At 38.0% G+C, this 25,301-nt stretch overlaps 1 protein-coding gene and 1 long non-coding RNA gene across 6 annotated transcripts in view; both read left to right on the top strand.

Annotated features, from left to right (window-relative positions):
- Positions 1-25,301, top strand: part of SCFD2 (sec1 family domain containing 2) — a 378,818-nt gene that overhangs the window by 50,993 nt on the left and 302,524 nt on the right. For all 5 annotated transcript variants that reach the window (XR_014059942.1, XM_081511330.1, XM_081511422.1 and 2 more), the window contains exon 4: positions 15,052-15,227. Coding sequence is in view for 4 of the 5 variants with exons in the window: in XM_081511330.1 (XP_081367456.1) it covers positions 15,052-15,227 (176 nt within the window). In the remaining variant the exon portion in view is untranslated. The remainder of the gene's footprint in view (positions 1-15,051; positions 15,228-25,301) is intronic.
- LOC145515539 (uncharacterized) lies at positions 3,302-8,438 on the top strand. Its single transcript, XR_014060915.1, has 2 exons — positions 3,302-6,669; positions 6,790-8,438. It is a non-coding gene; the product is annotated as an uncharacterized LOC145515539 (long non-coding RNA).

Genomic DNA, 25,301 nt, shown 5'->3' on the forward strand with positions numbered 1-25,301 from the left:
AATCTCTCTGACTTCTAGCCCCATGCGTAATCCACCACTCATGTTACTTTTCCTCCCTGCTCCCTACTCCCCAGCAGGAACTTCTGTAGATCCAGCTCTTTATTATTTTTGCCTGAAATATTCTCGTTTGGGTGTCCCTTTAGATCCCCTCCACCCTTCTCTTCCTGTGCTTTAGGGGCTCACTGTTATGGACTGCCTCAGCAGGCTTTTCTGTCCTTGGCCTCTCAGTTGAGTTTGGCTATTGGGAGGCCTGAGCGGGAGATTTAGAGGGTGAGAGATGGGTATGTTTACAGGTATTGATTGCCTCACTTCATCCCTGCCAGGATGCAGTTGGTTGCTTCCCTCTACCCTTCCCTTGTTGGTTTTCCTTAGCCTCACTTCTTAGAAAGTCGTGTCATTAAGTTCACCTTATTTTCTGTTTGAGTGTGCTATCTTTTTCCTGCTGGGACCTTGATTAATATAACCACACACTTTCCAATGCATACACACACACACTTTCCTATGAAACCCATCTTATTTTTCATGATCTCATACAAATGTCACTTTCTCTGTGGAACCATATTTAATTCCCCTTTACCCTTCTTCCTTCCCCTCCTCAGCAGGCTGCATTGACTGTTTTGCTTTCTAAGGGCCCACAACTCTTTCTTTTCTTGCTGTCTTAGCACTTACCACAGTGAAAAATAGTTAAGTGTGTGTGTATACTAGACACTGTCCATGTCATATTCTCTATTGGCTGTTTGGCTTGGTACATAGTGGGTGGCTTGGTACTTGCTGCTTGAATGGATGATTGCCTCTAATGAGTATGGATGAATAGTAGATTGATGATGGGTATTTCTGCTTTCAGTTACGTGCATTACTATTTCTTTTTTAAAAAATTTTTTATTGAAGGATAATTGCTTTACAGACCTTTGTTGTTTTCTGTCAAACCTCAACATGAATCAGTCATAGGTATACATATATCCCCTCCCTTCTGAACCTCCCTCCCATCTCCCTTCCTGTCCCACCCCTCTAGGTTGGTACAGTACTATTTCTGTTTACAACTCTCCTTTCAACTCTTTCTTGTTCCTCTCGATATCCTGTAGCCTCTGATCGTGTCTTCTTTCTTGATTCTTTTCCCTTGGTCTTCATGTCACTCTGCTCTTCTGATTATCTTCTTCTTTCTGATAACTGTTCATGCTTTCTCTTCCTTACTTCTAGCTTCCTGGAAGACTGTAGCTCTATTTGTATCCCTTGTTGTGCTTTGCATGTAGATACTCAGTTAATGGTGAAGAGTCTGGCTGCAGTGAGGGAGACCTGGGTTCAATCCCTGTGTCGGGAAGATCCACGGGAGAAGGAAATGGCAACCCACTCCAGTATTCTTGCCTGGAGAATCCCATGGATGGAGGAGCCTAGCGGGCTACAGTCCATGAGGTCACGAAGAGTCAGACATGACTGAGCGACTTCACTTTCACTTTCTTTCACTCAGTTAATAATTGCTACTGATCTTAAAGCCTTATCCTGCTCTAGTCACTCTCCAGAAAGAATGCTCATTTCAGTCTCCTGTATTTTAAAACTCTCCTCCAACATTTTTTCCATCCTGTCTCTCATCCCTTATCATTCTTTCTAAAAGGTGACATCTTATATTCCTATCACTACTGTTTTTGTTCATACTTCTATTGTAGCAATTACCACCAGACCCAGAGTAGTTGGGGCTGAGAATTCTTATCTGTACTTCCTAGTATTCTCCACACCTAACACAAGACCTTGAAATTCCTATATAGTCATTAAGTGTTTATGGAATGAATAAATAAATTCTTTAGTTAATACTGGCAGTTGGTATTCGTTATGTAGTTAATGGATTACTTTTTCTATCTCTCTCCTGTGGAATCCAAAGGCACACTGGTTTAGACTGTTAATTCTCAAACTTTTCTATCTCAGAACCCCTTTACATTGTTAAAAGCTGTTGATGTTTACAACAACCTATGAATGGAAAACAAACGAGAACTATTGAGGACACCATGAGCTTTTGTTTTGTGGAGTTTACCTATTAATATATGTGAGACTGATAGATAGGATACATCATGAGAAACGCTGGGCTGGAAGAAGCACAAGCTGGAATCAAGATTGCCGGGAGAAATATCAATAACCTCAGATATGCAGATGACACCACCCTTATGGCAGAAAGTGAAGAGGAGCTAAAGAACCTCTTGATGAAAGTGAGAGAAGAGAGTGAAATAGTTGGCTTAAAGCTCAACATTCAGAAAACTAAGATCATGGCATCTGGTCCCATCACTTCATGGGAAATAGATGGGGAAACAGTGGAAACAGTGTCAGACTTTATTTTTTTGGGCTCCAGAATCACTGCTGATGGTGATTGCAACCATGAAATTAAAAGACGCTTACTCCTTGGAAGGAAAGTTGTGACCAACCTAGACAGCATATTAAAAAGCAGATACATTACTTTGCCAACAAAGGTCCGTCTAGTCGAGGCTATGATTTTTCCAGTGGTCATGTATGGATGTGAGAGTTGGACGGTGAAGAAAGCTGAGCGCCAAAGAATTGATGCTTTTGAACTGTGGTGTTGGAGAAGACTCTTGAGAGTCCCTTGGACTGCAAGGAGATCCAACCAGTCCATCCTAAAGGAGATCAGTCCTGGGTGTTCATTGGAAGGACTGATGTTGAAGCTGAAACTCCAATACTTTGGCCACTTCATGTGAAGAGTTGACTCATTGGAAAAGACTCTAATGCTGGGAAGAATTGGGGGCAGGAGGAGAAGAGGACGACAGAGGATGAGATGGCTGGATGGCGTCACTGACTCGATGGACATGAGTTTGGGTAGACTCCGGGAGTTGGTGATGGACAGGGAGGCCTGGCGTGCAGCGATTCATGGGGTTGCAAACAGTCAGACACGACTGAGCGACTGAACTGAACTGAACGTCTGGTTTTAATAGAAGGCAGCTCTATTCTCATATCTGCTGCTTTATAGAATCTGTTGTGATAGAAAGAAAAGCTGGCCTTACAAAGATATGTAATTGAAAGAGGAAAGATTTTTTAAATAATTTTCAGAAAATTGTGAATATTCTAAAATTGCAGATATACTACACCAAATTTACAAGAGGTAATTTCTTACAGGCAATTGCAGTGTGGAATATGAAACCATATCACTGAATTTTCCACACTCTGGTACATTAAAGACCATTGATCTCTCTTGCACTTTGGCTCTTTTACACACACATTATTTTATAGCATTTTACATTAGTCACTTGGACAATAATGGTTCTCTGAATTATGCAGATTTTCCAAATGTTGACACATGTTATACAATATAACAAACCACATTTGTTGATATCCCCACTGTTATCATTAGAAAATCTTTATGTATTAGGATGTAAAGATATAGAGGCAGATACAATCTTTCTAAAATTACGGTTTCACATGAAAATTTGAGTTTTGATTTTGACAAAACAAATAGCTGTTTTCCTTGAAGTGATAGGCTCACTTTATTCTTTTTCTTTTGGAAAGAATGTATGAAGAACCATATGCTTTTAGTTGTCTTTCCAGTAAAACTCATACCATTGCATATGAAGAGTATTCTACCCAATCTAGCGATGGGATTACATTGTCTGCAGGATTGTTCCCTGATCACCTTAGTTGGGAGACATGTGGCTAGAGTAGTGATTTCCAGAAGTGAAAGTGGAGATTGGAGATTTAGTTACCTAGTCATCATGTTGGAGCCTAACTAGTGAATTTCTAAGGAAATATAAGAGTGATCATCCAGGAAAAGAATATAGAATGAGTGAGAAGAGGATTGAAGGCAGAGCTGTAAAGAACACATCCACTTAGGGATATGAAGAAGTAGAGAATCTAGAGAAAGAGCCAAAAAGAGTTTTTATTGAATTAATAATTAATAATATCCCAAAGCCTTAAGGTCAGCAAACAAATATTGCCTTCTTACACTGCATCACCTAAAACAAAACCTGAGTTGCCTCTGCTACTCTATTTCCTTGTCCGCAAATGGTCATCTGAATTTCTAATACCCTTTCTTCAATCATCTGTCCTCTGACTCTATATTTTTTACTTTAATTGGTACATCTGTTTTTTTTCCTTCCTCCTCCTCCTCGTGTTAATTTTTATGTTTTCTCAACAAAAGGAATCCTCAGCATATCAGAATATGGGCTAGGAGTTTAAAAACCCCCAAGGAAAGATCCATGGCTATGAGGTGGGAGTTGCTTTATTTGGAAGTACAGCTTTCCAGGTCAGGGTGGACCCACCAAGGAATGGCTCCTTACCTGGCAGGCTGGAAATCTGCCTCCTGGAAAACAAGAGTAGTTATCAGTGCCTTTCTATGTGCTCAGCTGAGTTTGTAAACATTGATGCCTTGTTTAAGTTAGCCTCAGGAAAGCTGCATTTCCAAAGAAAACCAAACCATAAATGTTTCTGGTGGTTTTATATTTCACAGTTTTTGTATAAATCTCAGGAAGAGCTGTTTAGTTTCTATTTGTGACCTCTGGTCCTGCAGCAGTTATGCCTTATTCCATACTCTCCTGTAATCGTATCTTGCAATAGATTTCTCAATTTTGGATCCATTTGATTGAATTGATTCATATAATTAAAATGCTCTTTTCACATTGCTTTCTTATTGTATCTTTGTAATACTGTAGAGCTCAAAAATTTGTTTAACAAGAAACATACTATTTAAAGGAAATCTCAGGAAAACCTTCTTCAGTATTTATAGTGTTATAAAAGTAGACATTGATTCCCAGCTGGTTTTTATCCAAGTTGCACTATACAGATGGCTGTATATACTGCCCTTCAAATCTCTACGGGAAAAGATTTACGATGTCTTCCCTCTTCCTCCTTTAATAACTGGTTTCAGTGTCTAATAGTCATCACGAATGTGGAATTTTTTTCTCAGGTCTGACTTAAATCTCCCCACCTGCATGTTAACCATATTTCTTTGTCCTTTGACCTCAATAGAGGTGGGTAACTAGCAGTAATTATTACTCTTATATTTCTTTTTCTCTTGAAAGACAATGCTTCAACCTTTGTACAAATCAGTGATATTAATAGACTCAAATTTCCCAGAGAAAAATGCTTGTCTATTAATTCCACATGAAACAAACATTATTTTATTTCAGAACCAAGAGATTATTTAAAAAGTAATATAGCACGTTTCTAGAAAATTCATATCATAACATTAGTAGAATAAAAAGTAATTGTCTATCTACCCCCCCTGCCCCCACCATCATCTTACTCTTCAGTGTAATCTTTGTTCCTAAATTAGTACCTTGACTTCCAGGCCTTTTTCTGTGTAATTAGGTAAGAAAATAAATAAATAAGCTAGTAAACCAACAATGAGCAAAATAAAGGTGTGTACTAAGAGCATGGCAATGTGGTTTCCATTGTGACTTCTTTTCTCTAAGAGTTTTGGCTACCCAGCATAAAATACCATGAAGGAAACTTAATTATACAGTTGTGCCAGGTTTTAAACATTATATGTATACTTTAAATTTTATGTTAAATTAGGTTAAATTTGATCACGTTTAAAGTGTGTGGATATATTGATACAACCATGGAAAACCGGCCATATTAACTTAAGTATACCCATCTGATCCACTGGTTTCACAACTGGGCATGTACCCAATGGAAGCGAGTCTACCAAAAAGCATGTAGTAGACTGTTCACAGCCTCATTATTTATAATGGCTCTAAATATCCTTCAAAATAGAATGGATAGAGAAGCTGTTATAGTCGTATAGAACAATAGAACACAGGAAGGGAAAAAAAAAGATTGAGATTTTGGACGATGTTGAATTAAAGAAGCTAGACACAAAATAGTGTATCTGTGTATATGACATTCAAAAGCAAATGAAAAATTAGCTGTACTGAGATAGTTAAAAGTAATGGTTTGCTGTTGTAGGATTATTGATTAGGTAGGTATCAAGGGAATCTTCTAGAGATATATTCCATACCTTGATCTGGGTGGTGGTTATGTAGATAGATGTATGTGTAAAAAGTAACTGAACTACATACTTAAGGTGTGTGTACTTTATTTTATGTTATACTCCTCACGTTCCTCCTCCTTTATACCTGAGGCCTCTGAGTCTGAAATTGGTTATATCTTCTAGGTAAGTGACCCCTCTTGTTGCAGTGCCTTGTCACATATTCTAGGCAAAGTCTTTGGAGGAGGGGAGGAAGTTTATTTTTATTGTTTGTTTTGCTCTGTGATTTAGTATTTTTCTAGTCCTATATTACCTTCTAGGAGTTTATACATCAATTAAAAAAAATTTTTTAGTGCATCACCATAGTATTATTATATATAAAAAAGCAAGAATTCTATTATAGCTATAATTACCTGAATATTCTCCCTTCTATTATTTCTGTTTCCTGGTTTAACTAAGTACAGTTATATCTCCCAACTGGAAATTTTATTTAGGCTATATTCTAATATGTATGGATTTATATAGCTGTATATCTTTTTCATAACTGGGGAAATTTGAGTACAGGCTTTCTTCCTGGGATAATGAGAATGTTCTGAAATTATATAGTGGTGATGATTTGATTATATAACTCTGAGTGTACTAAAAACCACTGGATTGTACATTTTAAGGGTGAATTTTATGATACGTAAGTTATATCTCTATAAAGCTCATGTTAAAAAAGAAGCTCTTAGGGACTTCCCTGTGGTCCAGTGGCCAAGACTTCATGTCCCCAGTGCAGGGGGTCCTGGTTCAATCCCTGGTCAGGGAACTAGATCCCACATGCTGCAACTAAGAGTTCTCATGCTGCTATGAAGATTCAGTATGCTGAGTGCTGCAACTGTGACCTGGTACAGCCAAATAAATAAACAAAATGATTAAAAAAAAAAGTTCTTAGTAATAAAGGTATTATGGTAAAAAATAAAATTCAGGACTTCCCTATAGCTTGAATGGTAAAGAATCTGCCTGCAATGCAGGAGACCCAGGTTCAATCCCTGGGTTGGGAAGATCTTCTGCAGAAGGGAATTGCAGTCCACTCCAGTATTCTTGCCTGGAAAATCCCATGGACAGAGAAGCCTGGAGGGCTACAGACGGTGGGGTCACAAAGAATCAGCAATTCAACCAAAGTTTAAAGATAAATCAAGAAAATTTCCTAAAATGTAGAAAGAACAGGGCATTGAAAATATGATACAAAAGCAAAATGTATAGAGAACCAATTCAGGAGACCCAAGAACTATTGGAAGTTTTAGAAAGAGAGAAAAAACAGAGGACAGGAAATTAGTAAGGAAAGAATGTGAGACTTCCCAGATGTGAAGAAAGACATATCAAATAGTAGAACAGGCTTAACTGAAAAGCAAGTGGAAAGAATAAAAACCCTCTAAACTAGACATCATCACTATGACTCCTCAGAGTACAAGAGAATGAGAAGATCATATGAACCTCTAGATGGAAAAAAAGAAGCTCGTCTACAAAGGAATAAAAATAGGACGAGCACAGGTTTCCTATGAGCAGTGCTCAGCCAGAAGATAACGAAGCAACGCATTGTTTTCAACCTTGAATTATAGATCTGGATAAACTATTATTAAACTTGGAGAGCAATAAAAAGCCTTTTTAGAGATAAAAAGACCTTTGCTTTCCACACACCTTTTCTGAGGAAGTTACTTGAGATTGTCCAGCAAAACAAGGCAGCATAGCAGGAAAGAAAAATCAGAAATTTAACCAAACAGTGTTCCAGCAGAGGATAGCAACAGAGTCAGTTCCAGGCTGCTGACTACACAGAAAGGCCTAGAGAACAGTCTGCCCATGATGGGACTGGAGAATGAAGGAGTTTGGTTATAAAGTATTCAGGGAGGGGAGAAAGCAAAGCAAAAAACCCCACAACTCAACTATACCTCAGTTAAAAACAACAACATAACCCAGACTTGAAAGATGAGACAGTGTACTTGAAATTAGGAGACTTTACAGCTTTGATTAAGGCAGGGAATGCAACTCCCCCATCCCCTTAGAAAAAGCACATAAGTGTTCTAGGACCAAAGTATATGCATAAGGAAATGCAATCATAATTTGTACCTTGGGTCTGTCGTTAATAGTTGTATAGTTCATTATGATGCAAACACCATTGACTGATTTTGAACTGTTTGAATCGAGCTGTACAAAAAGCACATAAGGTCTTCCCTGGTGGCTCAGTGGTAAAGAATGTGCCTGCCAGTGCAAGAGACATGGGTTTGATCCCTGGTCCGGGAAGATCCCACACGCTGCAGAACAACCAAGCTGTTGGGCCACAATTATTGAGCCTGTGCTCTAGAGCCTGAGAACTGCAACTACTGAACCCATGCACCCTAGAGCCCATGCTCTGCAACAAGAGAAGCCATGGGAAGAGAAGTCTGCACATCACAACTGGAGAGTAGCCCCCACTCACCGCAACTAGACAAAGCCCTCACAGCAACAAAGACCCAGCACAGCCAAAAATGAATAAATAAAATTATTTTTTAAAAAAGCACATAAGACTAATTTATGGTCATAAAACAAAATATAAATGCTATTCATCTTGACCAGGTGAAAATAAAAGTACAGATGATTTGAAAGATGAAAGGGGGAGATACAAAGTAGAGGGAAGGGCAAAGAGGGATTAATATCCTCTGCTTAGAAGACAAAAAGCCATAGGATACCATCTGTAATTGACAGAACAAAGAAGAAAGTTTAAGAATGTAATGTAAATTACGAAGATAACCAACAAATGGGGAGGAATAGTGCTCGAAGCCTCTATCAGCTTAGAGACTATCTCATGGATCTCTTTGTTGTGTATTCCTTTCCCTTTTTAATTCCTTTTTGTCTTTCTGATGAAATGAGATGAGGATGTAAATCTGTGTATTCAGTCTACCCTGTGAACTGTTTTGTATGTTATTTACAGAACTCCGAAAGCATCTTTTGTACACAAGAGCTTTCTAATGTCAAACTGTCGAATTAACATTGGCAATTTTCCCTGACCATGCTGCCTACCAACCAATAGTTTTGTTTTAGTAGCACCGCCACCTTTGTCTACATGTTAGTATGAGCGCTTTTGCTGTAATTTACATGCATTCCTGGAAAACTTGTTTTGCTAAATCACATACTGGTTGTCAGTGCTCATGATAAAAAATATCATTAGCAGAAGTCCATTTAAAAATCTATACAAATTTATAATTGTATAAATCAATGCAATAAAAATCAATAAAACAATAAAAATCTTGATTAAAATACTAGCACAGTTAAAAAGGTATGCCAGTTTCCTATAGATAAAGAAATGTTACAGCATATTTGGGACTTCATGTGAACAAAAGAGTTGAAGTGAGTTGAAGCTCACTGGAAGGGAATGTAAAGAGAAGTTGAAGCTGTTTATGGAAGCAAAGGCAAAATGCACTGAAGATCAGGGAGGACCAAATAGGAAGCACTTCCAAGACAGGGCATATGGCCAAGCAGAGCTAAGAGGAAGAACTAGGAATGCAGTCAGGACTCAGTTCCTCTTATGGCTTGCAGTGTTCAGCTATGTTTGTTTACTTTGTGTTCTGCTGCTCTTACTTGGTGGCACAGGATGTTAAAATAATGAGAAAAGTGACAAATGAATAGGTGTGACTTTTTGTGTAATATTTAAAGTATTCCTGTTTGCCGGTTGTGTGTTGGTTAATAAACCAGAGTTTTAGCAGAACATGTTATATTTAATTATTTTAATATGCTTTGCCTGTATTATATTAGAAAAATAATTAAAAAGGAGACAAATGAAATGCCGATATTTGAATTCTGGGAATACATGTCTTAAGACATAACTTTGTTTATTCAAATTTCACATTCTGGGTTTTCATTCACAGTTGCAAGACAATGATGAATAAAAAACATGCATGACAGTATTATTATTTGTTATAGAGTTTTTTTTTTTAAGAAAACATTTAGTAGCTAAATATACTATTTTAGACAAAATTTCTGATGGTTGCTTTCTACCATTAAGACACACTTTGAGGATTAAGTCAAACCTAGCACTGACAGAATGCTCTTTTTTTTGTTGTTGTTAAGAAAATCAGCAAAAAATGATATATGTGTAAGTATTTTAAATATATCTTACCAAGCCACAAAACAGGTTCAGAAGGTTCAGTTCAGTTCAGTCACTCAGTCGTGTCCCACTCTTTGTGACCCCATGGACTGCAGCACACCAGGCCTCCCTGTCCATCACCAACTCCCAGAATTTACCCAAACTCATGTCCATCAAGTCGGTGATGCCATCCAACCATCTCATCCTCTGTCATCCCCTTCTCCTGCCCTTAATCTTTCCTAGCATCAGGGTCTTTTCAAGTGAGTCAGCTCTTTGCATCAGGTGGCCAAAGTATTGGAGTTTCAGCTTCAGCATCAGTCCTTCCAATGAACACCCAGGACTGATCTCCTTTAGGATGGACTGGTTGGATCTCCTTGCAGTCCAAGGGGCTCTTAAGAGTCTTTTCCAACACCACAGTTCAAAAGCATCAATTCTTCAGCGCTCAGCTTTCTTCACCGTCCAACTCTCACATCCATACATGACCAGACCACTGGAAAAACCATAGCCTTGACTAGACATACCTTTGTTGACAAAGTAATGTCTCTGCTTTTTAATATGCTGTCTAGGTTGGTCATAACTTTCCTTCCAAGGAATAAGTGTCTTTTAATTTCATGGCTGCAGTCTAGCTTATCAAATGTATGTAGTAAGTAGAAAGGTAATTTCCATAATTCATTTGAGTACAATGGAATTAAATATTATAAGGATCATAGACAATATTAAAATATTAAATTATTTTATATTCCAAATCTGTCCCCTTTCTCCCAAGCAATAATTCTATTTTACTGTTTCAAAATATACATAGAATTAATGGTTGTTAAAGTTTTTTGTTTTTTTCTTAACTAAAAATCAGAAACCTGTTTCTCTTTCTTAAAAAGTTTTTAAGATATAAAAAAAAAGCCTAATAGATTTTCTTACTTGAAAACTAGATTTCAAATTTCAAAATTGTCCCCTTTCACAGAGTTGCTATATATTATGTCTTGATATAAAATAACCCTGGTTTTTATGACTGAAAAAAAATGTGTTGGCAAGCCTTCTTGGGTTGACATTTTAAAATCACTATGTAAATCTACCTGAGAAGTTTTTTTTTTTGGTAATATGAGATATGAATAAATGTTCTGTCTATTGCTTTTTCAACACCTGGTCCTACTTGCTTGCAGTTTTAGTTGAGAGGAACTGGGAAGTTTTCTCAAGTTATTAGTCTTATTGTATAGCATTTTTGATACTCAATTAGTTAATTTTGACTTGTTTTATGTAAGATTCTGATTAAACTTATATTTAAAAATGTCACTATATTTTAAAGCATTTGTGTAAAGTACTCTTTTAATAAATTTAAATTACTATGTTTTGGATTTTTACCCAACCCCCCCTGCTTTCATGACATGTATAAGAAGTGTTAGTGGCTTGTGTATGTAAGAAAAAGATATACAGAGGGAAAGAGACTAGAGCAGCAAGGGTGAATAATCACTAATTCCAATATAGTATTCTGTTGGCATTTCCTGTTATGAAATATAGCCATTTGTTCCTTTGGATCTCATGCCTTATGTTGGAAGGTGGCGTTATGTAAATATGGTTGTTGAGTCCAAGTCTTAGATTGGAAGATGCTAACTGAATAAAAAGTTTAACTATGTTTTTGAATTGAAGACATTCTTATCTTTAAGTTGAACATATGGTTATTGCAGTTGAAATCTAAACAGACCTGATGACTTTCTCTGATGATTTCCACTTTTTTAGGTCTCTCTAAAGGGCAGTTATATTATGAATGGATTGTGTGTATTCTGAGCCTTTTTAATTTCTTCTCCTTCAGGTCCTGAAGATAGGGTTGGAGAGGTAGGCAGTTATGTACCACATAGACCCTTTCACGGTTTCAAGACTTTGGTTGTTGCCTTAGCAGTACTTGTCACAGTAATGATTAAGTAACTGTTCATGTAATTGTTCTATGACTATCTCTCTTGGTCAGCAAAGCTCTGTGTGTCTAGGGGCTACACTGCCATCACCTACAGCACAGTGTTTAAAGAAATAAATGGAGCTCACTGCAGTGTTTGATCTGAACCCATTTCATCTGAAAATTTGTTTTCATATATTTAATGTGTCAGAAGATGTTCTTGTGTAAAAATGTTCATCCTCTGCATAAAAGATCCCATCCCCTAAGATAATGACATGTAATGAGCTGGATTAATTAGGAGAGCATTCCAGGAGTCATTTGTCTTCTTTATTTGGCCATGAGGACAGACTTTTCTCTGATTTGTTCATGGGCTTATGCTTAGGAGTAAGAACAGTCCCTGGCACAAAAACATGTGTTGAACCAATGGATTAATAAAAGTTAATGACAGTCTTAACTCAATAATAAGAAAGCAAACAACTTAATAAAAATGAGCAAAGGATTTGAACAGATACATCAGCAAAAAAGACATAGGGTGGCAAATAGGCACATGAAAAGATGAACAACATTATTAGTCATTAAAAAATCCAAATTAAAACCCCAGTAAGATGTTGCTAGATAACCTATTAGACTGGCTAAAACCAAAATACCTGGCAATACCAAGCCTAGTGAGGATGTGAGGCAATAGAACTCTCATTTGTTGCTGGTAGGACAGCTCACTTTGGAAATTAGTTTGTCAGTTTCTTATAAAGTTAAGCATACATTTAGCATATGACCCAGCAACCCTAGAAATTTACTTACAAAAAAACTGAAATCGTATGCCCACAGACACATATGCACATAAAATACTGTATGAAGATGTTTGTGAAGGCTTTATTCATAATTTCTAAAAATTGGAAACAACCGAAATGATCATGAACTGGTGAATGGATAAGTTTAAACAAACTATGGTTCATACAACGGATTACTACTCAACAAGAAAATAGAGCAAACTACTAATACAAGCAACAATGTGAATGAACACCAAATACCTTATGCGTGAGTAAAAGAAGCTAGACTCAAAAGGCTATGTGCTATATGATTCCATTTATAGAACATTCTGGAAAGGAATAACTATGGGACAGAAACCAGATAAACACAGATAAGTGTTCACCACAGACTGGGGATGGTTAAAGAGAATTGACTACAAAAGGGGAACTTTTGGGAGTAAAGGAAATAATCTATCTTGATTGTGACTGTGTTTTTGTCAAAGTTCATAGAACTATTTTGAGAACACCCTGAACCAGAAAAGAGTGAATTTTACTGTATGTAAATTATACCTTAATCAACCCAACTTAAAACCAAGCAAAGAAAGGATTAATGAGGCTCTTCTCTGTTAGTACTTAAGCTAGCAAATTGTTAGCTTGCTGCTTGAGAATCAGGAATGAACTATGCTTTACCAAGGGACCAAAGAAACTAGTGAGACTCAGCTCTGTACAATTCATTTCCACTGTTCTTCCTCTCCCCCCACACTGTTCTTATTGTTTGAAAATGAAAGTTGCTCAGTCATGTCCGACTCTTTGTGACCCCATGGACTATACAAGTCCATGGAATTCTCCAGGCCAGAATACTGGAGTGGGTAGCCTTTCCCTTCTCCAGGGGATCTTCCCAACCCACGGATCAAACCCAGGTCTCCCTTATTGCAGGTAAATTCTTTACCAGCTGAGCCACAAGGGAAGCTCAAGAATTCTGGAGTGGGTAGCCTATCCCTTCTCCAGCAGACCTTCCCAATCCAGGAATTGAACCAGGGTCTCCTGCATTGCAGGCAGATTCTTTACCAACTGAGCTATCAGGAAGCCCCATATAAGTGGGTAATAAGGCTCTTTATTAATCTCTTCAAAATATGCAATAAAAAGGTAGAATATATTACAGGCTTGTAAGTTTCTTGTGACAAGATCTTTATTTTTTGTGTATTATAATCTGTAGCAAACCCACTAATTGACAAATGCCATTTAGCACCGTGTGAACACTGAACTCTCACTTGTTTGCTACCCCATAGAGTTGCTGTGAAAATCAGAAGAGGGCATGTGCTAAATAAATACAGGTAGTTTTTGTTGCCAAATATTAACAAAGCTAGGCATAGCAAACCAACCTGGACTTTCAGGCATCAGAGGGTAAACCAGGAAGACAGTGTGGCTGAAATGTACAGGAAGGATTTACTGGCCTTGCATCTGTGTTTGGCTCCATTGCACTGTTCTTTCCCAGTGAGGAGAAACTGGTGTTCTGGAGTTCTGCCCGTTGCATTGATGAATGGCGGGAATGAAATCTGACATAATAGGACTGGAAGTGACTAAATGGAAGGAGTGCTATTTAGGAAAAGGTTGGACTTAGAGGTCTGAAAGACTGGATCTTCAACACGGTTTGTGTTTTTGGTACTCCAGTCTTGAATGAGGTGAGAGTCTTGTTCTAGATCTAGGTGACCATGGTAGTAAATGTGCTGTCACCCATACGAAACCCTTTCTTTTGATATCTCATGTTCCAGGGTTTTTGCCACTCTGGTTCTCCATACATTTCTGTTCCAACAACAGTCTGCTTTTATGCTCAAGAATATTGTCATAAACGCATTGATATCAGTGATAAAGTTTTAGCTCTAGTAACAGATTTCTTCTCTGCTTCATATACCTAACACACACAATTGGAAACCTTGCCTTTTTGGCTCTTAGATTGCTATATCATATGTCTTGGAGAGGTACTCCATGTTGAGCTCAAGAAATATTTATTCATAAGACTTTATTTGAGAACTCATTTATGGGGTATTGCAGAGTTATGAAATGAATCCTACTAGCAGTATGGCTTTGGCAAGACCACTTAACATCTGTTTTCTTGCTTGCAAAATGCAGTTGGTAGTTTCAACTTTGCTGTTGTCACCATGGTGTTTTAAGAGTCACAAAAGCTTAGGAAAGCTTGCAGTTGACCGTGAAGTTATGTGCTGATGGGAGATAGTGAAGAACAGGGAAGCCTGGCGTGCTGCAGCCCATGGATCACCAAGAGTCGGACACGACTGAGCAAGTGAACAACAACAACAAGGCAGTAGTATTATTATTAATGGCACGCTCCTCTTTATTTTTACTGCTCCCAGAAGAGGGTACACTGATAAATTGTGTGTTTTTCCAGGGAGAGTCACTCCGGGGCAGCTCATGTCCTATATTCAGCTCTTCAAGAACAACCTCAAAGCTCTAGGGAATCACTGTGGGCTCCTGCAGCTTGGGCTGGCCACTGTTCAAACTCTGAAACACCCACAGACTGCCAAATGGGACAACTTTCTGGCTTTTGAAAGGCTCCTTCTCCAGGTATGTTGCTCTGGGAGCTTCTTGGGATATTAATAATTAAAGTTTTTACTTCCAGGGAAAAATTTAATATTTATTATAATCTGAGTAATAAATCATATTGTTGTCATGTGCCCTGTATCATATTCTGTAAGTGCTCCCAGTTTAAAATGCAAGTAGCAGCTTTTTCTATACCTACTTTTTTTCTCTCTTGACAGTAATGTCTTTGGCTTCTCACTCAATACTTAGATAAACGTTTTTTTGAGTATTTAACTAAACTTTGAAAACCTCTTTTCGATTTTATGCCATTTGGACCTTTCTTAATCTTCATGGCATCTTTATTCAATCCTTGCTACTTTTCCTGTAGAATATGCTACTTTTTACATTTCTTCGACAATAGTTTCTAATCCTTAACAACATATGATGACATGTGGCTTAAAATGATGTTTAGTAACAGATGAAAGGGAGGAAAACTCCTTTTGTAGTTTTATGAAGAAATGTGTACATGGGGTATGGCCTTTTCATTATTATTAAAATATTTGCATGGGTTACTTTAAAAAACATGCATTTTTAAAATTATAAGGTATTTTGAAACAAAATATTATGACTAGATATTTATGTATTTTGCACATAGATTCAATATAATTTAGTAGTTTTTTATATTTATATGCTTTTTCATTTAAGAAATAAAACTAGAGGTAAAGTTGGTAAAGTTGAAGCATCTCAGAAACTTAACCCTTTCATGCTCTGATTCTCCTTTTTCCTTTCCTGGGGGATCAGAAGCTTGATTCCTTATTTCTGTGTATTTATTAAAAACTTATTTTTCCATAAATAATACAGAGTATTGTGCTATGGGTTTTATTTTTTATGTAAATGACATATTATAAATATCCCTGAACAACCTGATTTTCCCTCTCAGCATTCTGTTTTTAAGGTAATCCAAATTGACATATATAGATTTAATTGTATGAATATTCAACAATTTATCCAATCCACATTGATGTGTAGCTAGACTGTTCCATATTTGTGTGTGTGTGTGGTTAGAAAGAGATGAATATCCTGGAACTTGTCTTCTGATTTACATGTGAGAGAGTGTCTCTAGGGCATATACCTTGGAGAGGATTGTTAACTTTGTTGACCATGCATATTGATGAGTTTAAAAAATATCTGTGACCAAACTGATCACTAGGTTTTTCATGGGTATTTTAATGATTCTAATACCATATGTAAATTGAATTTTCTAATTGCTTACTGGTATATTGAAATACTCTTGACTTTTGGTTGGTGATTACACGTCCAACAGCCTTGCATTTTGTATTTATATTTGTTATCCAATTATAAAAAAAATTGTTCATTGGAGGATAATTGCTTTAAATGTTGTGTCAGTTTCTGCTATACAACACTGTGAATCAGTAATAAGTATACATATGTTCCCTTCCTCTTCAATCTCCCTCCAACTTCCCACCTCCCACCCTATCCTAGCCCTCTAGGTTGTTACAGAGCACTAGGTTGAGCTTGTTTTCCTGTTTCTTGCTGTGTCATTGGTTCTCCTGTATTTCCTCTGCAGGCAGTAATATCGGTAAATAATAACAGTTTTGTTTCTTCCTTTCCACATGTTATAGCACTTTCTTTCTTTTTTTTTTTTATTTTAATTGGAGGCTAATTACTTTACAATATTGTAGTGGTTTTTGCCATACATTGACATGAATCAGCCATGGGTGTACATGTGTCCCCCATCCTGAACCCTCCTCCCACCTCCCTCCCCATCCCATCCCTCAGGGTCATCCCAGTGTAATAGCACTTTCTTAGTGCACTGACCAGGCATACTAAAACTTGCAATGAAAATAGGTGTTTTCATTTTATTCCTGACTATAAAGAAAATGTTCTAAAGTTTTACTGTTAAATATTATTTTTTGTTTTTAAGTTTCTTCTTAATTCTATTTTGCTGAGTAATTGTTATTGCTATTTTTGTCACACATAACTATTGAATTTCACTTACGCAGAGTCTGACTTTTTAGATGTGTTTATGTATATATATATGGGCTTCCCAGGTGGCACTAGTGGTAAAGAACCCGCTTGCCAATGCAGGAGACATAAGAGACACAGATTTGATCCCTGGGTTGGGAAGATCCCCTGGAGGAGGGCCTGGCAACCAACTCCAGTATTCTTGCCTGGAGAATCCCCATGGACAGAGGAGCCTGGTAGGCTGCAGTCCATAGGGTCGCAGAGTCGAACATGACTGCACGCAGACACACATGCAGCTAGGTTTACTATGGTAAACCCAATGAAGATTTCATAACCTATAAAGAATTCTTTTGGCAGCCTGTAAAGAATTATTTTTTTATATTCTAGCAAGAAAGTTTGATTTAGCTTCCTCAATTAAATGGGAATAAAGTACCTACATCATAGTGTTATCATCAGGATTGAATGAGATTGCATATGTATATCACTAAGTTATACTGCTTAACATATAATAAATGCTCAGTAAGTATTAGTCATTATTCTTTTAGCTGAGCCAGAAATATTGCAGATGCCTGCCAGTTTACTTTATGTAAATAATGGTTTTAATATATTCTCACCTAGATTTTGTTTTTCTAAATTAAAATTTATTAGGGAATAATGAGACTGTTACATAGAAATATGTTACCATCTTTTTTACATACTATTTGATAATGTTTAACAGTATTTTTCTTTAAATCCAGATTTAAATGCCATTGTTTCTACACTGTATATCTGATGTTGTTATGCTAATTGTTTCAAAGAAAAAATTTTATTGATCATAACTTGGTGGTGGTTATAAAGTGATCGCAAACCGTATAGCAGAGGAAGCATCTGTGTTTATGCTTTCTGAAAAGCATACTTGATAAATATGTATGTAATATCTATCTCCAGTTATTTTTTAGTTAAGAATTTACATTTCTAAATAAAAAAAAATCCAACTTGGAAAATGACTTTTAAATAAAATGTAAATGATTTATAGAGCCACTCAAGATTTCCCAGGTAAACGTTGCTGTAGTTTTAAATGTTCTCATCTTTGTAGTGAAAAGTAGGCATGGCGTCTTGTCAGTTGCCGAAGTAGTTTTTAATAGGTAGAATTAGTTTTCTTTATGAGATACTAAATTTCAGAGTATCTGTTCTGTAACAGATCAAGTTTAACTAAACTAAATGACAGTATGTCTGCTTGTCCTGTAGCAAATTGATGAGTTTTACCTTCTCAGTCCTCTAGTGCTTCTGTTAGGTCCCCCAGCCAGATGGTGAGGCTAGGAAATGTAACGGCGCAATTTAGGTCTGTTCCTGACTTCGCCAACACCCTGGGAGGTCCTGACTTGTCACTTGCAAAGTGCTGGAGATATTATTTGGATGAAGAGTGAGGGAGGAAGCAGGAAATGGTGATCCCTAAAATCAGGCCAGAGTGTTGTTGACATTTACAGAGCTTTTTCATAGGATTTTTCCTGAGAAGAAAAATCGTGGACCATGTTTAAAAGAAAACCTCTTGTTGCTTTACTTTCTACTCTTAACACTTCTGATACCAAATGTGTAGGAGTTTTTCCCATGCCAGGCAATCCTCCAACTCACTCCTGGGTGTCACAGCCACTGGAGGGTGTCCTATAATTAATTCAATTATGACCGACTAAGTGGAATAGCACAGACCCCACAGGTTATGGGCTTAGTCCCACAAAACTGCTCCTCACTGTAGACATCAATTACAAGTCTGGGCCTCTGATACTTCTGAACAGCCCACCATCAATCAGGGTTCCCATGCCTCACCCTCACCCCCACCTCCTTAGGTTCCATAATTTGTTATAATGGCTCACAAAACTCAAGGAAACATTTATTTAAATTTACTGGGTCACTAGAGCTCAGGTAAGGCCCAAAAGGGTCCTGAGAGCAGGAGTTTCTGTTCCCATGGAGTTGGGGTGTCCCACCCTCCCAGACCATGGGTGTGTTTACCAACCCAAAAGCTCTGTGAACTCTATACTCGAGGGATTTTTATGGAGGCTTCATCTCGTAGGCGTGATTAATAAGTCAGTCTCTAGCTCTTCTCCCCTCCCTGGAGGATGGAGGGTGGGAATGTAACTGAAAGACCAAGCTCCTACTCTTGGCTTGACCTTTCTGGTGGCAGCCCCCATCCAGGAGCTACCCAGGAGCCCACCAGTAACCCCCTCATTAGAACAAAAGATGTTTCTATCACCCAGGAAATCCCTAGAGATTTAGGAGTTCTGTGTGCCAGGAATCAGGGTCCAAGACCAAATATTGGAAACAAAGATGTTCCTGGCACCCCTGTTGATCAGGAAATTGCAAGGGCTTATGTGCCTGGAACTTTGGGCAGAGACCAAATATGTGTTTTTAACTGCGAAGGCAAGTTATTAGGAGGAAATATTCCCTCCCTCCCACCCCCTACACACACAGATTTCCACCTAGGAGAGGTTCTTCCTAGGCATGCTCTTGGTCTGTTTCTGACCCTTTATTCCGTCCTTTCTTAGGGAGAGGGGGTTTTATCCAGTTCTCAAGTTCAGGACAAGTGAATGGGCTCAACTCTCTTTTCTCCTCTTGGGAGGTGTCCTGCCTGTGGAGGGCACTGTGAGGCTCAGCTCTTTCAGAGTCAGAATCTGCGCTCACTGGCTGGCAGCTTCTTTTTCTACCCTTCTTATTCTTTATTCTGGTAGCTTGGTTATTTTGAATGAAATGTCAAATACTTGGGAGAAAAGATTAAATGGGGATTTATCAGTTATATCTTTGGACATTTGTATTAAGCAGTTGTATACAAAGAGAGGTAGGAATGAACATAATACAGAAGAAAACTTTTTATGAATGAGCTGAAAATAGTGAATGAAGGTCGTTTTCCATGCTAAAAAGAAAAGGCATATTTGGCTTGAAGAATACTACCATTTCTATTGATTCTAAGAAATCCTTTGTTTCACATTTCTGAAATTGGGATGCATCTTGGAATCAGTGGCATTTCTCAGTTTAAGTGCAATATGTATATATTTTTTTCCCTTGCTAGGGTACATCAAACAGTGGTGTGTGTTACAGTCAGTTGTGTCTTAGAGTCAACGCACTTGGGTTTTGAAGGTAGAAAGTCAATGAAAATTTCCCCAGACCTTGGATCTGACTTGGTACCTTTCTTACTGCTCTTTTGGCAAAGCCGTTGTGTTAAAATTGTGACATTTGAGTGGCAGCTTGCCTTCACTGGTCATGAAAAGTGAACGAAAGTGAAAGTTGCTCAGTTGTGTTGAACTCTTTGTGACCCCATGGACTATACAGTCCATGGAATTCTCCAGGCCTGAATACTGGAGTGGGTAGCCTTTCCCGTCCCCAGGGGATCTTCCCAGCCCAGGGATCCAACCCAGGTCTTCTGCCTTGCGGGCAGATTCGTTACCAGCTGAGCCACAAGGGAAGCTCAGGAATACTGAAGGGGTAGCCTATCCCTTCTCCAGTGGATCTTCCCTACCCACCAATCGAACTGGGGTCTCCTGCATTGCAGGCGGATTCTTTACCAGCTGAGCTATCAGGGAAGCCCGATCATGAGTATAATAGAAAGATTTGTTGCTTGGAGTAGTTATCTCACTGTAGTACCTTTCATAAGTTAAGTCGGTCTTTTTTTAATGCAAATTTGTGACTATTAGACAATGCTGTGAATACATCATGATCGTTTAAGCAGTACTGAACTTTCTCCTAAACTGTTCTCAGACCAAGGAACAGATGCTTTGGGGAAGATCTCTTGGCTGGTGCTACCAAATCCTTAGGTTAAGATTTTTATGAGTGGATTCCTGATAGCTTAAGAATGTGACTTAGCTTGGATCCCTAAATAAAAGTTGTGTGATATTTGAAATATATATATATTAATTTATGGTACTAATGTACAAATACTTGATTATTAAATTTGCTTATTTTTAACCTGTTTCGTGTATGTTGTTGTTCAGTTGCTAAGTCGTGTCTGACTCTTTGCGCCCCCGTGGACTACAGCACGCCAGGCTTGCCTGTCCTTCAATATCTCCTGGAGTTTGTTCAAACTCATGTCCATTGAGTCAGTGATGCCATCCAACCATCTCATCCTCTGTTGCCCCCTTTGCCTCCTCCCATCAGTCTTTCCAAGCATCAGGATCTTTTCCAATGAGTTAGCTCTTTGCATCAGGTGGCCAAAGTATTGGAGCTTCAACTTCAGCCTCAGTCCTTCCAATGAATATTCAGGGTTGATTTCCTTTAAGATTGACTGGTTTGATCTCCTTGTGGGCCAAGGGATTCTCAAGACTCTTCACCAGCACCACAATTTGAAATCATCCATTCTTTGGTGCTCAGCCTTCTCATTTTAATTAAAATAAAATGTGTACGACATTTTATTTACAACTGCCAATTTCTTATTGGGAGCTAAAAGTTAGTTAGAACAATATACCTGAAATTAGTTAACTTTATTTAAGAAGTATATGTACCTAGAAACACTATTTAGAACAAGTGAAAACAAAAAAAAATTTTTTAATAAAAAGGCTATACTATCTCTCAACTTCTGTAACCATTTGTTTTGTTTTTCATCTCTTCTCTGTATGGCTCCAGGCTCTCTTTCTTCCTGGTTTTGGAGTGTTCCAAATTATTGCTAGATGTTAAATATTAATCCTAGGAGTAGAGTTATAGATCTCCTCTTCCTAAGCATGAACACATGCATGCATACATACACACACACACACACACACACACACACACACAAACACACACATATTCTTTCATCCTGTCCCATGTATAGCAGGCCTAAATAAAGAAAACTAGAGCTAAAGCAACTTGATTCTGACAAATAGGGAGCTTTGGGGCTTTAACAATTGTTAATCTCTCTTATTAGAATGTTCTTTTCCAGCTCTTCTCATGGCTGGTCAGATTAAAACTGAAATGCCATTTCCTCAGGGAAGCCTTCCCTGGATAGCTTTTCTCTGAGAAGCCTTCCCTGAGAAGCTCCAAAACTTTGGAGCTTCAGCATCAGTCCTTACAATGAATATTCAGGACTGATTTCCTTTAAGATTGACTGGTGTGATCTCCTTGCTGTCCAAGGGACTCTCAAGAGTCTTTTCCAGCACCATGATGATTCAAAAGCATCATTTTGATGCTCAACCTTCTTCATGGTCCAACTGTCACATCCGTACATAACTACTGGAAAAACCATTGCTTTGGTTATATGGACCTTTGTCACCAAAGTGATGCTTATGCTTTTTAATATGCTATCTTGGTTTGTCATATCTTTCCTTCCAAGGAGCAAGCGTCTTAATTTCATGGCTGCAGTAACCATCTGCAATGATTTTGGAGCCCAAGAAAAGAAATTCTGTCACTGTTTCCATTTTCCCCCATCTATTTGCCATGAAGTGATGAGATCAGATGCCATGATCTTAGTTTTTTGAATGTTGAATTTTAAGCCAGCTTTTTCACTCTCCTCTTTCAGCTTCATCAAGAGGCTCTTTAGTTCCTCATCACTTTCTGCCATCTGAATCTCTGAGGTTGTTGATAATTCTTCTGGCAATTTTGATTCCAGTTTGTGATTCATCCAGCTTGGCATTTCACATGATGTACTCTGCATATAAATTAAATAAGCAAGGAGACAGTATACAGCCTTGATGTACTCCTTTCCCAATTTTGAACCAGCCCACTCTTCCATGTCTGGTTCTAATTGTTGCTTCTTGACCTGCATATAGATTTCTCCGGAGACAGGTAAGGGGATCTGGTATTCCCATTTCTTGATTGGCTTGCAGTAAATGGATAAAGATTTGAGTGGTTTACCTGAGTCTAAAAGGTTATCTTGGCCTGTGGCCTTTAGGACAGAAGCTTCTTAATGTTCTCACCACCTAGTGTCACCTTTTTACATACATAGTATGTGATCACCCAAAATAATGACAGTGGTTTGCAGTTAGCCTACCAGCTTAATGCGACCAAGTTCTCGTGAGTGAGAAATGAGTAGGATTATGTGGGCCACCTTCAGGCTGTGCAGTGAAAGGACAGGTATGTGCTTTTCCTACATTTTCTTTGTGTTGAAATGTAAGAATAGGATGTGGCTGACTTGAATTATGAGAGGAAGCTGCTGTGTTGAAGATATTTAATGGAAAGATGGAAGAACCATAATTGGTTTGCTGAAGATAGTGTAAACACCATACCAGCCCTGGACTCCTGACCTGGTCTTGATGTGAGTGAGAAATATATTCCTATTTTGTTTAAGCCACTGCAGTTTTGAGTTTCGGTGATAGCGGCCAAGCATTCTAATTAACATGGCCATCTTTCACTATAATTTTCATCACAGAAGTCTGTGCTGTGAGTCTTGTAATTCTGATTGTTTATGATCTCATGGGGAAGTGATCACCGTAATGGAGTGTCTTGATATTTGTACTCTTAAACATCCCTAGATTCTGAGTTATTTGGAAATAGTGTAGGAGATTTAACTTCTTTTTATGAAACACTAAATTGTTAGAGTTTAAAATTTTTTCCACAAGAATTTATGGGTAAATTTCCAGATGAAAGACATTTGTAATTAAAGAGATCTGAGTAGCCTAAGATGTTGGTTCTTTAGGGGCTCATGTAATTAGACTCTTATATTAACTCAAAAGACCTCTATTCCTCTTTCTCCCCACAGTTCAGAACACCTGGGGAGACACTGCCTCATCTGTAGATAGAATAAACTTTACTGGTCCTCAGAAATATTAATCGTCTCTTCATCACTTTCTGCCCCCTCCAGGGAAGCTCTGCCCTCTAGTTCCTTGCCAAGAGAGGTGTCACTTCCAGATGGTGGAGGGAAAAACCCAGACGCATTTTCCAAAAGAAAATATTCTGTTCCATTTCATATAATAATAATCTATTGAACACATGCTGTTTGCCAGATAGTGAAATTATAAAACCAAAGCATATACGGTTTCTTGGATGAGTGTTCAGTTTATTCTGTAATGTGGATTAGATGTCAGTACTTAGTACCATTTGTGCTATTTTCAGGGATATAGGACCAAGTAGGATTTCCTGGCTTAGTCTGAGTACCTGAGTACTGCATTTATAGTATTTTAAAAACAGATTGTAAATTATCATATGTGAAACGAATTGCCAGTCCAGGTTCGATGCATGATATAGGGCGCTCGGGGCTGGTGCACCGGGATGACCTGGAGGGATGGGATAGGGAGGGAGGTGGGAGGGGGGTTCTGGAAGGGGAACACATATACACCCATGGTGGATTCATGTCAATGTATGGCAAAACAAATAAAAAGAAAAAAAAATAAAAACAGATTTCTTGAACTGCTGATTTAACCTTGAGGATTGTATAGCAGAGGTTGGACAAGTTATGAACTTGACCATGGTCCTACCACTAGAGTCAGAATCGGGTTAAAACCCAGATATGTCTGATACTGAAGCCATGCCCTTCACTGCTGTGTAGTGTGGGAATATTTATCCTGGGACAAGGCCTCAAGTGACTGTTGGCCACTTTCTTCTCATACTCCACTCAGGCTTGTTCTCAGGCATTAGTATAAAAAAGTTTTCAGAACACAATAAGGTCTATATAATTCATTAATTAAGATTTCAGTTTATATCATTTAAATTGGTAGCTTTCTCTGTGAATACTGAGATCATTTAAATGTGTTTTTCACTAATTTGTTTGTTATTGATACATCTATAAATTTGGCATCCAGGTTAGAATTTCATCTTGAGCTTTGCTCCTCAGCAAGCCTTTTATTGAAACCGCATGAGACTTACACATTTCTCTGTAAGGATACAACGTCTCTATTTCACTTTTATCCCACAGAATATTTTATTTTAATCCGGTTCTTCTCTTCTATCACGTTAAGGTATTATGTTTTTGAATAATAAAAGAGAAAGACACATGGAAAATAGAAAAATACCCATGAACTTTTTGTTCCTTTGCCCAGGGAGGGCACATTGCCAGGTTTTGGAGTTAGGTGAATTCGTGCCAAGCATCTGATTAGAAAGTGAGAGTTGAATATATAGGCTAAGTAAACTATTGCTTTTAAACTGGGTTTGCCTTAGAAGCAATGATATCATATGTTATTCCAGCTGGAAGTGAGAGCTAGTAATCAGGCAAAGTAAGTTCAAGGCTAGCAATTTTGGTTCTAGCATTTTGTGGGTCTA

Source organism: Giraffa tippelskirchi, chromosome 1 (assembly GCF_054371585.1).
Source record: "Giraffa tippelskirchi isolate mGirTip1 chromosome 1, T2T-mGirTip1v1.2.pri, whole genome shotgun sequence".
NCBI classification, from domain to species: domain Eukaryota; kingdom Metazoa; phylum Chordata; class Mammalia; order Artiodactyla; family Giraffidae; genus Giraffa; species Giraffa tippelskirchi.